Raw genomic sequence first — 16,714 nt, 5'->3', positions numbered from 1 at the left:
TTAATATGTCATTTTGCTCCTATACTGGAATAAGGGGCAGAGGCTATCACTGCACAGAACAGTGTGCCTCCTTCCAGTCTCACCCCATGTTCTCCCATTATTATATAATAGACAGTTGTAATTTTAAAACAATTAGGAAAGGGTAATATAAAAGAAGAGAGAATTACGGTGGATTAAAACCACCCTAATACACATCCGATTCCTGCCAAAGAAAAATAATCATTCATACAGAAAACTTCCTGTGAGGGAATGATAACCTCACTTCCCTCATATGGTAGCACTACCCTCATCACCTCCCTCTAATGCAGAGTAAGAGAATAGGAAAGATGGCATATGGATAACATTAAAAATATAGGCAATGCTGGATTCTCTTCCCTTTTGTTTCGTCACCTGATGGCTTACTTTAACTGTATGAAACAAGGTGCATTACCCTCCCTAGACTCTCTACGGGCTCCCATTCCCATGATTCCCAAGACTACCAAGGAGGCATATGAAGCCCAGGCATTTTGCCCAATCTCTCTGTTGAATGAAGACGTGAAACATTTAGGGAAGATCTTATGTACCCGCATTAACAAGTACCTGTGTTGGATGGTTCAGAGACCAGGCCATAAGGCAGGGACAATGTCCGGAAAGTTGTCCACCTGATCACCCTACTGCAATGCAAAATCCCTGGTTTTCTCCTTTTGCTTGACATATATAAAGCCTTTGACACCCTCTCGTGGGACTATTTGCGATATGTGGTACAGCGTTGGGGTTTTGGAGACTCAAGCCTTTCGTAGTTGTGGCCCGCTATTCAACTCCTTCTGCCTCAGTCTGCTATGCTGGCTGCCTGTCACCCTCCTTTCCCATCTCCAGGCAAATGAGGCAAGGATGCCCCTTGTCCTCTATATTCCTGCCCTTGAACCGCTGGCTATTGCCCTTAAGGCAGACCATAACATTAATGGCATTCCCTATGTGGGAGAATGCTATAAAACTGATATGTTTGCGGATGATGCCCTGCTGATCCTCATCAACCCCATCATCAGCTTGCTCAACCTCCAGGCCTTCTGGCCCATTTTGCTGCTATTTCTGGTCTCCAATTTAACCGGCACAAAACAATAGCCCTGAACACCACTCTCCCGGAATTCCTAGCCTCACAGCTCCAATCTTCCTTCCCATATTGGTGGGCTGGCTCCTCTTTGGACTATTTGGGAATATAGTTGACCCCCTCTTATGCTTCCCTTTTCTCTGTCAACTTCCAACTGCTTTTGCACACTATCACGGCCTCTTATGGCATCATGGTGATTTCCCAACCTGGATCACCTGTATTTACGCAGTCAAGATGACCATCCTCCCAAAGATTCTTTACTACTTTCGGACTCTACCTGTCCAGGTCCCTGCTTTCTATCTGCAGCTCGTGTAGTAATGCATGCTAGGTACTACATGAGGGGCAGAAACAAGGTACAGTGATGAAACTTTATAAAGAAGAAAAGGACATAAAAAGCTATCCAAAACCTTGAAAATGCCAGCCAGTACTGTTTAATCACTTATTAAGAAACCAAACCAAGGTCAGGTAGACCAAGAAAGATTGTAGCCACAATTGCCAGAAGAATTGTTCAGGCTACAAAGAAAACCCTACAGGTAACCTCAGGCGAATAGAGGCTGCTCTGGAAAAAGATGGTGTGGTTGCTTCAAGGAGCGCAGTAAGCCAACACTCACATACATATGCACACACACAGACACAAAAAATATATATTATATACACACTCATATGTACAGTATTGTACATGTACACAGCTTGACCTTTCTTTTTAAAAATACTTAGAATATGGTCATCACAATTATAAAATTGCATAATACACGGATGTCACATTGTGGGATAAATTATAGCACATTTTACAAGATACTTTTTCATCTCTAATATGTCCTAGTCTTACCCCATGGTTGGATCCAAAGCAATTCCCTTTGGATTATATAGTTCTCTGTCAAGAAGAGTAACGCAGGTGTCGCCATTTTTGTTGCAGACAAAGATCCGGTCATCGATGTCCATCCACAAAGTAGAAGTTGCCCGTTAGCCAGTCTATGGCCATCTGTTCAACATCTGAAAGATAAAACCAAAAATAGCTTGACATCGAATATATAGAACTCTGCTAGGTTGCATAGCACACATGCTAACACGCTGTCCTTGGTATACAGTCAGAGAATCCGCAAAGAGTCATACATCTTTCCTATAGCATAATGTCAACATGATACTCCCATCAATCTACACTGCAATCTGCCAATTCTCAGGCCTGCCACAAAGTATGCTCTGTTACAGGCATACCACAGGATCAGGAAGGAAATACCAATTCCCATAAAAAACACACAGAGGTTTAAAGAGCCAGACATTCATAGGGTCATGGGATAGGCATAAAAATATATTATGTATAAATATATATTGCATTACTTTCAAAAGTAGACTTTTCACTATATGCGTTAATGCAAAAATCATTAAAGAGATTTATGTTTCATCCTTCAGCCATTATGGCACTACTGTGTCCTATAGTGTCCTAGAACTAGACCATATACTGCAGTCATTTTAAAAATGTTTAAGTTACTAGGGAGTAGTTGATGGTAATTAGGCTCGCTTACAAGAGGTGGAGACCATAGGAAGAATAGCATCCACACACACACACCTACAAAGTCGTAAACTACCCATACCAATAAGGAGTCATTTTCTTTATACTCGAGGGCAAAATGGAGCACTGGAGGAACAAAAGGAAAGCTGGCATAAAAGTGAAACCTTTGCTTTGACCTGCACGGGCAAAGCACAGGCTCACTTTATTGTAATTGAGATCGTACACAACACACGTGCACCTTTCCAGTGTCTGGAAGAATTATTTTCATAGAGAAATTTAGTGCATTTGCATTTTTCAATATAGAAGATATCTACCATTTCTGCACGTGATCTTCTGTATAAAAAGAACATTTATTAGAAAGACTGCTCAAGTGTCTAGTAAGCAGTGCGATTTCTGTGGGTAGAGATTTAGGGTTGACAATATAGTCATTTATTGACATCTTGTATAAGGGCCAGCTGTGAAGAAAGCATCTAAAGTTGAATTTTTTTTTTTTACAGCATTAAAAATACTATTATATCTGTATTTAAAGGATAACTCCACTTTCTTGGGAAAATAATTGGCAAAAAAAATAATATAGCATATACAATTGCGACACAGTCATATTGTCATTGAAGGTTATTAAAAATACCTTCCCTTTACAGCCTGCAGCTCTGTCATTTTATGCAAAATGCAATGCAATCTGGCTACCTGGACGTGTTCTGTAAGATTATGTACAGAACTTCCCCAAAGAACTGTAATTTCCTGCTTGTGTGGTTGGCGTATGGATTTTTCCAGATTTTGAGCATCCACTACAACAAAAGTTAAATTTTTTATAAGATAATGGCAATATTAAATCACTTCTAAAGAGATGCAGACCCTGCCACTTTCCGCAATATAGCCCTGCAGGTGCAGCAGCTGATTTATAATTATGTACAGATTAACTCCGCACATGGACAGCTATTTCTTCAGAACAAAAAGGTAGGCGTCTGCATCAACCTTTGTTAAAATCCCTGCAATTTACACAGGTCAACCAGAAGGGAATGTTTGACATCCAATTTAGAAAAGAAACCACAAAAAAATAAAAATAAAAAATAAAAATCTAAAACGTATGTACATTTGTCAATATCTGCCAATTATTAACTTTTACTCCATTCCACATCGCACTATTGTATGGCATGAGCCTTGTTTGGCTAAAACGGCTATATGGAAAGTTGTCTTCAGGAGTTCATTATTTGGGCTTCTTAAATCAAGTTAACTGCATGCTGGAAAATATTGCTCCTCTGGGTCTCCAAGGCTCCGTTCACGCTTGTGCGACTTTTTATGCATGTAGTATTTACTTATCTTTCTCCAAAGCTCAGAGTCCCGTGTCTTTCTGCTGCTCCGTTCCTCTGTTATCAGTCCCTTATGACAAGTTCTCAGGCGCAGCAGATAACAGCAGCTGGAAATTTGTATGGGGGAGGGAGCTTAAACATAGATAAACAGTGGTCTATTCACAGTACAGCTCTGCGTGTTCCTTCTTTCCTCTGCCTATGTGGAGGGAGGGGGGTGCCTTTCCTCCAATCAGCTCACACACAGTGTATGCCCAGACTCCACACCCACTACCGGAAGAGGAAGAGAGATTTTTAACACGATGTGCACTTTCCAAAGAGTGTAGAAAGGGAAAGACAGAAGATATACATGTAAAACTTATGTAGGGAGATTTGTTTCATCTCTGTGTATCATCTGAGGCTGTTCACTTCACTGGGTATATTTGAGGGTTTAAAGTTGTGTAAAAATTGGCACAACTTTGGAGTTGTACATGTGTGAATGGGGTGTAATGAAGCTTAGCTCACAATTGCTCTAGAAAATTGTACTAGTATACTTGTTGGCATGATCTTTCATAAAATGCTCAAATCATTTTTTCTTTATACCATTTAAAAAATCTGTATCTTTATAAGTAAAAAAAAAAAACCAAAAAAAAAAAAAAACATTTTTTTAGCTTAAGGAAATTAGCAAAGGGATATAGCTGTAAATTTCACAACAGACAGAGCAGATTGTCTGGCCCGCCCATGCTGACTCAGTGACAAAAAATCATGGACAAACTGCCAACCGACCAAGCTTGGAAAAAAAGGGGGGGGGGGCAATCAATGGGACAGCCGAAATGGTCTTAAAATGATTTCATATTTATTGTTTGCATGGATTAACATAGCGTCTGCACAATCTGTACCGATAAGACATTTCTTAACGCTCTAGAGACTAATAATGTACAAATGGTTAGTGCAGGTCATACAAGATTTATTTATATGCACATTTGATATGTAAAAACATTTAGTGGAGTGTCCAATAAAACAGATTTAGTGAAATGAAGAAAGCAATCACTTAAAAATGCAGTGTAAGAGGGGAGGATAACTGAAAGTAATGCACAGCAGTAGGCCTTGGCACTTCCTACAGCAGAGGAAGTGTTGACGTACCCACACAGCACTATGACAGAGGAGAGTAGCTGGAGGAAGGGAATTTATGCAGCACTGTCAACCCCCGTCAAAAAGCAATATCAAATGAAAATTACTGTCAGGATCAACAGGCGAGATTTTTTTTTTTCTGAGGACAGTCAAAACATTAGAAGACGATAATGATAACAACTGGAAAAGGCTGACAGGGCCACCCACTGAGCGAATTTCAGCAAGTTTATCACAAACTAGACAAAATTTGAATATTGTATGGCCAGCTTAACAGGCAGGCACTCTGACCAGGGGGGGGGGGGGGGGGGGGGCGCCAGAGGGGAAAATCCAGTCTACGCTGAAGCATGGAAAACCAGCAGCTGATCGCCATCAAATAAACACTTGTGCCAATGGCTGAGTGCGCTGACCGGTGTGCTTTAGCAGGGGGCAGTTCCCCTGTCATAACACATAAGCTCAGCGAGAAGATCGCAGTACTAACATCCCATAGTTAGTACATAGAACTCCTCACAAGCTCCCCAGTGTTTTTTTTTTTAAGTTGATGTGTTGAAAGTAGAAAAAAAAAAAACGGGAAAGTGTAAGGATGTCAGCGCCTTTGACAAGGGCCAAATTGTAAGGGTTAGATGGATGAATTAGTGAATCTTCAAAGCTGCACCTCTTATGGGACTTTCCTGGTCTGCAGTGGTAAGAACATACCAAATGTGGTCCATAGAAGGAAAAAAAGTGAACCAGTGAAAGGGTCATGAATGGCCTGTGTAGTCCAATCCACCAAAAAGCTACTGTAGCTCAAATATCTGAAAAAGTTAATGCTGGTTCCCTAAGAAAGGTGTCAGAACACACAGTAAAATTAAGTTGATTATGTTTGGGGCTGCGCAGTTGCAGACTGCTCAGGGTGCCAATGCTGAGCCGTGTCCACAGCCAAAAAGCATCTGCAATGGGCATGAGTGAATCAGAACTGGACCACAGTGCAATGGAAGAAGATGGCCTAGTCTGGTTAATTCAAAAATGATTTGCTGAACACAATGAAAAGTTTGAGGTGTTGACTTGACCTCCAAATTCTCTAGATCTCAATGTGGGATGTGCTGGAAAAACAAGTCCAATCCATAGGGCTTAATTACAGATACCACAGCAAAGGTTATGGTGGGTGGTCATAATAATGATACGGCTGATTGGTTTATTTGGACATAAACATGAATGCCTTCCCCGGGCCAGCATTTCTATATCAATGTAGGTAGATCAGAGCCAGACCTCTCTGAAACCAGCTTAACCAAAAGAAAAACCAACAGCGGTCAGCCAAAAGCATAAATCATATCATTTAGCTGAAGACATCTGGTTCTGTCTAGTAGCAACCATTGATGAGAGAAGCATAAGAATGGAGTAAGGATTCATTCACATCTAAGGGTACTTTTACAGAATCTAAAAATATTTCCAAAAAATGCCAATTAACAACAACTGCAGTAATAAATCAAAAATACGCCTGAAAGAATCTCTAGACTGTCTTCTGCCATGGTTTACTTTCATCCTTCATAATTATGAATTCCTTCTGTAAACTACTAACATTCCTGACAAGTTATTGATGAAGGTCTTGCAAATGGTAAAGACATGTAGCCGAAATTCTCTCCTATGAGCTATTTATTTCCTGTCCAGAACCTAAAGCTTTGTTTACATCAAGCCCCCATATGCTGCTGCAAAGTAAGAATTCTATGGAATACTTCTGAAGCCTTCAAAATGGAAGAATGTAAGCAATACAGAATTTACAGTGGGTATAGAAAAATAGAAAAGAATCACCCCCTTTAAAATAATCCCATTTTAGTCTCTTCTGACCATAACACCTCAGAATCTTCAAGGTGTGTTTTGGCAAAACTCAGTCGTGAGGCCTTTCTTGAGGGTTGGCTTTTTTCTTGCAACCCTTCCATACAAGCCACATTTGTGGAGAATTTGTTATATTGTTGTCACATGCACATAATGACCACTCTTAGTCATAAAGTCCTAAAACTGCCTCAGAGTTTCTGTAGGCCTCTTGGTAGCCCCTCTGACCAGCTTTCTCCTGGCTCTTTCATCCAGTTTGGAGTGAAATCCTGATTCAGGGAGGGCCTGTGTAAGTTAACCACTTCAGCCCCGGACCAATTGTCAGCCTAAGGACCAGAGGTCTTTTTACAATTTCGCACTGCACTGCTTTAACTGGTAATTGCGCGGTCATGCAAGGTTGTACCCAAACGAAATTTGCGTCCTTTTCTTCCCACAAATAGAGCTTTCTTTTGATGGTATTTGCCTCTGCGATTTTTATTTTTTGCGATATAAATGGAAAAAGACCGAAAATTTAGAGGAAAAAAAAGATATTTTCTACTTTTTGGTATAAGAAAAATCGAATAAACTCAATTTTAGTCATACATTTAGGGCAAAATTTATTCAGCAACATGTCTTTAGTAAAAAAAAAATGTCAAAAAAATGTCAATAAGCATATATTTATTGGTTTGCGCAAAAGTTATAGCGTCTACAAACTAGAGTACATTTTCTGGAATTTACACAGCTTTTAATTTATGACTGCCTACCTCATTTCTTGAGGTGCTAAAATGGCAGGGCAGTACAAACCCCCCCCCCCCAAATGACCCCCTTTTGGAAAGTAGACACCCCAAGGAAATTGCTGAGGGGCATGTTGAGCTCATTGAATTTTTTTTTTTTGTCCCAAGTGATTGAATAATGACACAAAAAAAAAAAAAAAAAAGTTTACAAAAAGTTGTCACTAAATGATATATTGCTCACACATGCCATAGTTATATGTGGAATTGCACCCCAAAATATATTCTGCTGCTTCTCCTGAGTACGAGAATACCACATGTGTGGGACTTTTTGGGAGTCTAGCCACGTACGGCACCCCGAAAACCAATCACTGCCTTCAGGCTTTCTAAGGGTGCAAATTTTTGATTTCACTCCTCACTACCTATCACAGTTTCAAAGGCCATAAAATGCCAAAATAGCACAACCCCCCCCCCCCCCCCCCCCATGACCCCATTTTGGAAAGTAGACACCCCAAGCTATTTACTGAGAGGCATGTTGAGTCCATGAAATATTTTATATTTTGCCACAAGTTGCAGGAATATTACAATTTTTTTTTGTTTTTGCACAAAGTTGTCACTAAATGATATATTGCTCACACATGCTATGGGCATAAGTGAAATTACACCCCAAAACAAATTCTGCTGCTTCTCCCGCGTATGGGGATACCACATGTGGGGGACTTTTTGGGAGCCTAGCCACGTACGGGACCCCGAAAACCAAGCACTGCCTTCAGGATTTAAATATAAAACGCTACCAAAAAGAACTGTTAGCAATCACAGGGATCAGGCCTGACTCTGCGATCGCTGCAGTTATGTGTTTATTAAGATATTAAAAAGTGTTTACATTTCCCAATTTTTGTGATAAAAAAAAAAAAAAAAGAAGAAGGAAACCAGTCTGATTTAGGAGGGCGTTACAGGATTTCCTTATCTCTAGGAGAGTGATACTTTCCTTCCAATGGCCAACTCAAGCCTGGGATATAGCTATACATATTAGCCCTAATGACGTATGAAGCAGTGTTAATTTTGTTGATGAAAAAGTTTTAGTCAACAAAATTAACACTATTCTACTTGACCAAAACTATGAAAAATCAGATGACTAAAATATGACTAAAATGGCATTGTAAACAAAAGACTATGACTAAAACTAAATTGAAATGTGATGTCAAAGTTAACAATGGTTAAAATCTGTGTATGTTCAAACCTCAATACCATAAATAATAACATGTTTATTAGATTTTTACTCCAGGAGTATAGAAGAAGTTTGGAAATTCTAGAGAAATGCTTAATTAATGCATTTCAATTCAACCACTTCCGGACATCCAACAACAGATATATTGTGGCAGGGCGGCCGCTATGTGCCAGATCATGTACTCCCATTGTGAAAGCCCAGCAGCGGGTACTGCAGACTGTCTGTCATGCCCCCAACAATTGTAAAATACACAGGCAAAATGGTGATCTGCCTATGTATACAATGCAGATTGATTACAATTCTGTCAGTAGGGAAGGTATTGATCTTGTGTTCCTGCAAAGCAGGAACATGGATCAATTACTTCTCCAACAGTGAGAAAGAGCTCTGACTAGGCATACAGTTAACCATTTGATCACTCCTGGTGTTAACCCCTTCCCAGCCAGTGCCATTAGTACAGTGACAGTGCATATTTTTTTAGCTCAGATCACTGTATTAGTATCACGGTTCCCCAAAAATTGTCAAAAGTGTCAGTTAGGTGTCCGATTTGTCCACTACAACATTGCAGTCTTGCTATAAGTTGCTGATCACCACCATTACTAATAAAAAATAAATAAAAGGCAAAAAATAAAAATAGCCCATAGTTTGTAAACGATACAACTGTTGCACAAACCAATCAATATACGCTTATTGGAATTTATTTTTACTAAAAATATGTAGCAGAATACATATTGGCCTAAATTGATGAAGACATTAGATTTAAAAAAAAAAAATTATTGGATATGTTTTATAGCATTAAGTGTTTTCATTTTCAAAATTGTCAGTCTTTTTATGCTCATAAAGCAAAAAATAAAACTGCAGATGTGATCAAAAAATACCACCAAAAGAAAGCTCTATTTGTGGGGCGGGGGGGTATTTAATTTGGGTACATCGCTGCATGCCCGCACAATTATCAAAGTAGCGCAGTGCCGTATCGTAAAAAATGGCCTGATCAGGAAGAGGGGTAAATCTTCCAGAGGTCAAGTGGTTAACTAGACCCATTAGATTTTAGTTGACTAAAATATGACTAAAGCTAAAATGGCATTGTAGTCAAAATGAACACCGCCATGCACAGTAGAAGCAGAAAAAGTGGCCTAAAAATGCTCATAGTGGCTTTTATTGGATAAGAATATAGGAGAGTTAATAGACATTTGCTTTTATAAGTGTTTTTCCCCCAAAACATTCCCCTCTACTCATCTTTCAATATAATCATAATATAATGTACACTTGAAAATGTGAAATGCACCTACATGCCATGTTTTTTCTGCCTCTGTTTTTTTCCTGCCTCTAAACCAGGGGTAGGCAACCTTAGAGAGGTGGAGATCCATCTGAACAACACGGGAGAAGTCAAAGATCACCGGTCACACTGCCGCCTCCTCACACCCGATTTAAACCCCTACATGCAGGACTACCATGTTGCAAATGCATCCACTGCATGGCAATCAAATCGGATGTTGAAAAGGAAACATATTGCCTCCTCAACACCTATCAACACACACTGAAGATCTCTCCTTTCCTACTGGCACCACTCTGGAGACCGCTAGCCCAGATAAAAGGTGAAGTGCAGTTGGTATCACTCCGCATGGGCCAGAAGCCAGCACTACAGAGAAGGCATCGGCTTATGTGGCACTTTGTCCCTTCTACAGCTCCAACTTCACAAGTACTCCCTCTGCATTATAATACGTTTGATTCTCTGGAATGGCGGGTCAGCAAACCCAAACTGAGATCTACCCGTCACCTGTCCGTGATCTACAGGTTGCTAAATGCCCTACGGTGCACTGAAAGTGCACTTGGAAGTAAAGTCGCTGTAGATCCGAGGGGGAAATGCAAGGAAAATAAAAAAACAGCATTTTAGCTTGCACATGATTGGATAATAAAATCAGCAGAGCTTCCCCTCATTTCAGATCTACCCCTTAGATTTAGAGCGACTGCACTTCCAAGCGCACTTGCAGTGCAAAGTGGAGTTGCCTTTCGTAAATCACCCCCAATGGTTTTCTATGTATTCATTTCTGAGCATGCCTAGTCTTGCTCTTACGATTTTTTTTTATACGAAAACTACTAATAAAACGAAAATCGGACAGTGGGTTCACATCTGCACATCCAGTTTTTGTCTGATGAAAAAGCGAAATCGGCTGTCGAAAGCACCAAACTAACGATCCGAAAAAAGGACAGCTGGTCGTACAAATTTTTCCTTTCCGATTTTCGTATCGCGTGTACGGGCCTTTACACAACAAACGCAGATGCTAATGTTTTTTCTGGTGTGTGGCGGTCCTTTCTATAAGTGGGGACAGCTTGGCTTTGCCTTCAGCACCAAGGGTTCGAGTAATGCAGCGAAGGAGCTACATGGAACTAAGCTGCCTAGAGCTGAGAGCTGCTTGTTCGCTGTCAGCAACAAAAAAAAAAAGCCCATTTCTCCTGGCTGAAATACAGTGCTAGTGCTGTCCTGTGCACACTCTGCAGCGTCATCTTAAAACAAGGTTGTCAAGAAGTGTGTTAGGACTTCTGCCTATGGATACGAGGAAAGGAGGTGGTGTTGTTTGGTCGTAACATACTTTGTGTCCTACGGTAACAATGCTGCTCCCTTATAGCTATAGTACAGTAAGTGAACGCTGTCACCATAGGACTGGTTATTAGCAGGATCCCCAGTTGAAAAAGAAAAAAAGGAGTTCAACCCACTTTGAGAGGTTGTCTTAAATGAAAGACCACCTCTCCACCGCTCGCTTTTTGGCCTGTTAAAAAAAAAAAAAATTCTTCTAACTTACCTTTTTATGAAGTACAGCCTGTACAGCCGATCCATCTGGTCTGCAGTGCAGGACATCATATTCTCTTCTTCGGCGAGACCCCCTGATGTCTTCTGGAACATGTGTGTGTCCCAGAAGACAGGTGGCCATTCACAAAGCACTGCACGACTCGCGCATGCACAGTAGGAAATGGGCAGTGAAGCCACAAGGCTCCACTGCCCGTTTCCCTTAATTAGAATGGCGGCACCTGCACCCAATCCGATGGACGGATCGGCCACAGGGGGGCTGACATTGAGGGGCACCTGGACACGTAAGTGTCCTTATTAAAAGTAAGTAGCTACAGTGTTTGCAGCTGCTGACTTAAAAAAATTTAAATAAATTGGGGGTGGAACACCACAGTAAAAAAAAAAAAAAGTTGCCACGTATACGGACTATCAGACTGCAAAATAAAATATTTTATTATTGGGGTTATTCTGGGTCTCTCCATCTTTTAAGCAGCACTGGCAGATAGACAGACTATTTTGGCAGTTCTGTGTTTTCTGGGGCTGGACACAAGGTCCACTCCCCTATCAGATCAGGACTTAAAGCGGAACTTCATCCAACAAGAGACGTTTCATACTTTCTCCCCGCTCCCCAAACACTGCCACATTTGATTTATTTTTTTCTAATTGTTAAACTTTTTTTTTTTTTATGGAAATGCTGCTAAAATTTGATGCAGAAAGCACAGTAAAACGGATCGCAGCCAGCTTGAGCCTAAGTTCACATTACTGCGATTGAAATGTATGTGAATTTCATCCATTTTTTTTTTGTCCTGTGTGAGGTGCGAATTTGCCTTGCGTTTTGAGGTGGACAGGTGCAAATTTACCACAATTTTACTGAGAATTTCAGGAGGCAGACAGCGAACAATTTACAGAGATGTGAACTGTGTGCTGTAAGTTTTTTTGCAAGTTCAATTGAAGCCTATGAAGATGAAATTCGCACTGCACCATAGGAATTTATAGGCACTGACAGTCAACACGCACAGGACCCTTTTTATTTCCCCCCTCGCGCCAAGTTCGCAAAGCATAGATGTGAACCAAAGCCAGCCATGTTATACTATGCTTTTTATAAGTCCTGCCAATCTGTGTGTTCTAAACGCACCAAACTCGCTGTAAATTCACATCAGTGTGAACCCAGGCTTAAAGTCCTGTGCTGTGTAGACTCCCACTACGTGGGCCAGTCTACCCCAAGGGTCACTGAAAGAGAATGGCTGCTATCATTACATTACAAATGGGTAATGCCCTGTACACACAATCGGTTTTCCCGTCGAAATAAACTCTGAAGGTTTTTCCAATGGGGTTCCGACGTAATTCCACTGAAACTGTCTTGCATACACAAGATCACACCAAAGTCCGATCGTCACGAACGTACAGCACATACGACGGGACTATAAAAAAAAAGTTCAATAGCCTTCCATCCCATACTTGCTTCAGAGCACGCATCGTTTTTGATCCGTCGGAACTGCATACAGACCAGCCGGTTTTCCCGATATAAATTGGTTCCCGTCGGAAATATTTAGAAGATGTTCCATTTCTAGGTTCGTCAGAATTTGACGTAAAAAGTCTGATGGGCAGGGCAGGACTTAGGGTGGTCGGGCCCCTGGGCTTGTGTCACTTTCGGGCCCTACTTTCTATACATTACCGTATTTATCAGCATATAACATGCACCCCAAATTTAGGAGGGAATTTTAAGGAAAAAACTTTTAGGAGGGAAGTTTAAGGAAAAAAAAACTTACATTTAAATGCCCATCAATGCAGCCATATCAGTGTCCATCTGCAGCCTTACCCATCCATCTGCAGCCTTGTCCAGTGTCATTGCAGCCTTGTCAGTATCATTTGCAGCCTTGTCAGTGTAGCCTTGTCATTTGCAGCCTTGCCCCAGTGTCATTTTCAGCCTTGTCATTTGCAGCCTTGTCATTGCAGTCTTTAAGTTTAAAAATGTTTCCCCCGAGATACAAAGTCCTGTGCATCTCATGGCTCTCGGGTCCTCTCGGCGGCTCTCGGGTCCTCTCGGCAGCTCTCGGCGGCTGTTCGGTCCTCTCGGCAGCTCTCGGCGGCTGTTCGGTCCTCTCGGCAGCTCTCGGCGGCTGTTCGGTCCTCTCGGTGGCTCTCAGGTCCTCTTGCAGTCCTGAGCGAAGCCAATAGTAGCTGAGTGACCACGTCCCATAGTGACGAAACGCGTAGGGAGGAGGAGCGACGTCCTGACGCCACCAGCTCGCGTTGTTTGTCTGCGGAAGTATTGGGCGCGAATCGAGACCGGCCGGCTCGGATTTGCTTAACGATCGTTTTAAACATTATTTCTGTAAGTGCGCATTTGTCTCTTACGTTCGATTAAAATTTTACTTGGGTTTTACACTATTGTGAGTTTTATTACCTTCTATGTAAATCGGTGAGAGGGAGTGTATTTGGAGGCGAACGGGTTCCAGAGTTCCTTTGCATCCATTTGTGAAAACCCTGGACTGGGGGAATCAGTCATCCGCTCTGCATGGTTCTCTGTAATAAGGAACCATTCACCTTCGGTAAGCGGCAGTAATATCTGTGGTGGAGGTTGTGCACGGTTCACGTTCGTTTTGGATATTTATGCTGTCACCATATCACCGTGGAATACTTTGGAAATATATATTTTTCATGGACTTTATGAACACTTTAATATTCAATGTTATGATTTTTTTCACATATATTAAGTTTTTATTTATGTTTTAAGGCAATTGGTCATTGGTTGTCACATTGTGCTTTTCCTTTCAATGTTCACATCATATTAGGACAATTTATTATTTATGGTATCTTCATTGACAACATTGACATATGTTTGAAATTTCTTTGCATTTAAAACTTCTCCGCATAGGATTGACAAATTATTAAGTTTAAACTATTGGAGTTTTTTTCACATAGGTGCATTTTTTGTGTTATTTAGTTAAATTTATTTTTTCAGCGCAACCCACCCTTTTTCTCTTTATGCCAAATGTAGTATAACATTTGGGTTGCTGCTTTTTCATAAGTTTTTTTATTTGATAAGTGCAGTTTTTTCCTCTTTTATTATCTAGTAGCTGAGTGCACTCGGCTCGGCTCACAATCACACCCAGTCCCTGTGTTATGTCCATCATAGGGCGGGACTGGGCCAGACTGTGAGCGGAGCCGAGCCGAGTTCACTCGGCGGGGACCGCGGGGCCCCCTATTGGGTGGGGCCCATGGGCTTGAGCCCAGTCAAGCCCAATGGTAAGTCCGGCCCTGCTGATGGGCCATACACGCAATTGGAATATACGATGAGAAGCTCCCGTCGGACTTTCTGTCAGACATTCCGCTCATGTGAACATGACATTACTTTGACCCTACATGGATCTCTTAAATTTAAAAGTTGCATGCTTTGTGTTTCATCCCCCCCCCACACACACATTTTAAAATTAATATACATTTTGAACAGAAAACATTTGGTATCTCTTATGAAGCATATGTGAACACCTTGTAGCTTACTTCTGGCACATTCTGCTCTTTCTTTATATGAACGAAGTTATGTAAGTAAATTAGCTGCTGTATGAGGGTTTTGGATAACAGATCAGTAATCAGATCTTCCTAAATCTGAGACAGATGAAATTGTTCTGCCATGATAGATCTGATCAGCAGCCTAGATCTGTCAGATTCCTTGCACTGAGCATGCATGTAAGCAGGATGTGTTGTTGTGCGTGGGCAGATAAGTCATGCCAAGTTAGAGATATCAAAGCAAAAACTTACATCAAACAACTTCAGGGCACAGCTACTGCTGACATAAAACCATCATATCTCTCAGACTCTAAATAAATTTTTACAAGCTTTGTATCTTCAAAACTCTCAATGCTTCCCTTTTCCTGTCCTATCAGGTACAAATAAGAGCAAGTTCCTCTACGCAGCTTGCCAATGCTAATAGACAGTATGTACCTCTTGTAAATGTGTCACTCGATTGTTATCCAAGTTGGTCATGTTAGACTTAAAGTGGTTGCAAACCCTTATTAATACCCAGCAAAGTGACTGGCCTTAGATGATACAGAGGTGAAAACAAATCCTCCTACATAAGTTGTACCTGTTTATTTGCAGCCATTTGTACTGTATTTCTTCAAAAAAAATGAGAGATTTTTCACAGACTCACAGCGGTGGGTGGGAGCTGCAGTTACACACTGTACAAGAGCTCTAAGAGCTGACTGAACAGAAGGAACACACCCCCTTCATACAGCACACAGGAACAGAGCTGAGCCTGTCAATCACATGCTGTGTGCAGGAGATCCCTCCCCCTGTCACTTTATCATTTGGTGTCAGGAAAACTTGTCAGAAGTGACTCAGAGGAATGAGACAGCAGACAGAAATTACACTTGGGAGAGAGGCAAACACCATAAATATATGCACTTTGTTCAGATTTCACGTCTAAGGTTTACAACCACTTTAAGCTATCTAAATATGAATGCAATTCAAGCTGTGGGTGGCATCACCTGGCTCAACAAACTGACTAAAAACAGAAAGAGCCAGATGGAAAATTATCAGCTGAACAGGATGATTGTCTTATCAGAAGCAATCGCTGTTCGGGTATTCAGAAAGCCGTGGGTGCAGGAGTTAGCGGACAACAATCTGTCAGCATATACTTCTTGTTAAAGAATCACTACAGTCCACTGCCTCCTGGAGAATCTAACCAGTTCAACAAAATGTGATCAAAGTAGTGTGGGAATATTCATTCCCTTCCTTCCCCATGACATTGCCAGGTCTGCTGTTTGGTTGTAAACTCTTACATATACCTAGTGATGTGACTGGCCTCAGGTGACACACAGACAGAAAACAAATACTCTTATACAAGTTGTGTCTGTTTATCTGCAGCCCTCTAGGACACATTTTTCACTGCATCTCTGGCAGGCATGGGGCGGGATCTGACGTAGCACTGCAGTGCACATAGCAGGGAGCTGACTGTAACCTGAGACCTTACTGGAGGGAATGAATACCACACACACACTCATAGGGAAAAGAAAAAGACAGCTGAGGCTGTCAAGCACAGGCTGTGTGCTGGAGCTCCCCTCATTCCCCTGACACTTCTCACTGCATTATGTGTTAGGGTAATGAATTTCTAATGTTGCAAGATGCTAAAAACTCATGTGATGATGATCTTTTGACTGTAACCATGTCCC

At 41.3% G+C, this 16,714-nt stretch overlaps 1 protein-coding gene across 1 annotated transcript in view; it reads right to left on the bottom strand.

Moving 5' to 3' along the window:
• The window catches only part of LRP1 (LDL receptor related protein 1), a 475,004-nt gene that overhangs the window by 259,253 nt on the left and 199,037 nt on the right, over positions 1 to 16,714 (bottom strand). Inside the window, 2 exon segments of the mRNA XM_077483570.1 lie at positions 1,917 to 2,026; positions 2,028 to 2,080. Coding sequence (XP_077339696.1) covers positions 1,917 to 2,026; positions 2,028 to 2,080 — 163 coding nt within the window.

Source organism: Lithobates pipiens, unplaced genomic scaffold, assembly GCF_037356315.1.
Source record: "Lithobates pipiens isolate NorthernLeopardFrog02 unplaced genomic scaffold, aLitPip1_a1.2 Scaffold_16, whole genome shotgun sequence".
Lineage (NCBI taxonomy): Eukaryota > Metazoa > Chordata > Amphibia > Anura > Ranidae > Lithobates > Lithobates pipiens.
This window is presented reverse-complemented; position numbering and strand designations above follow the sequence as displayed.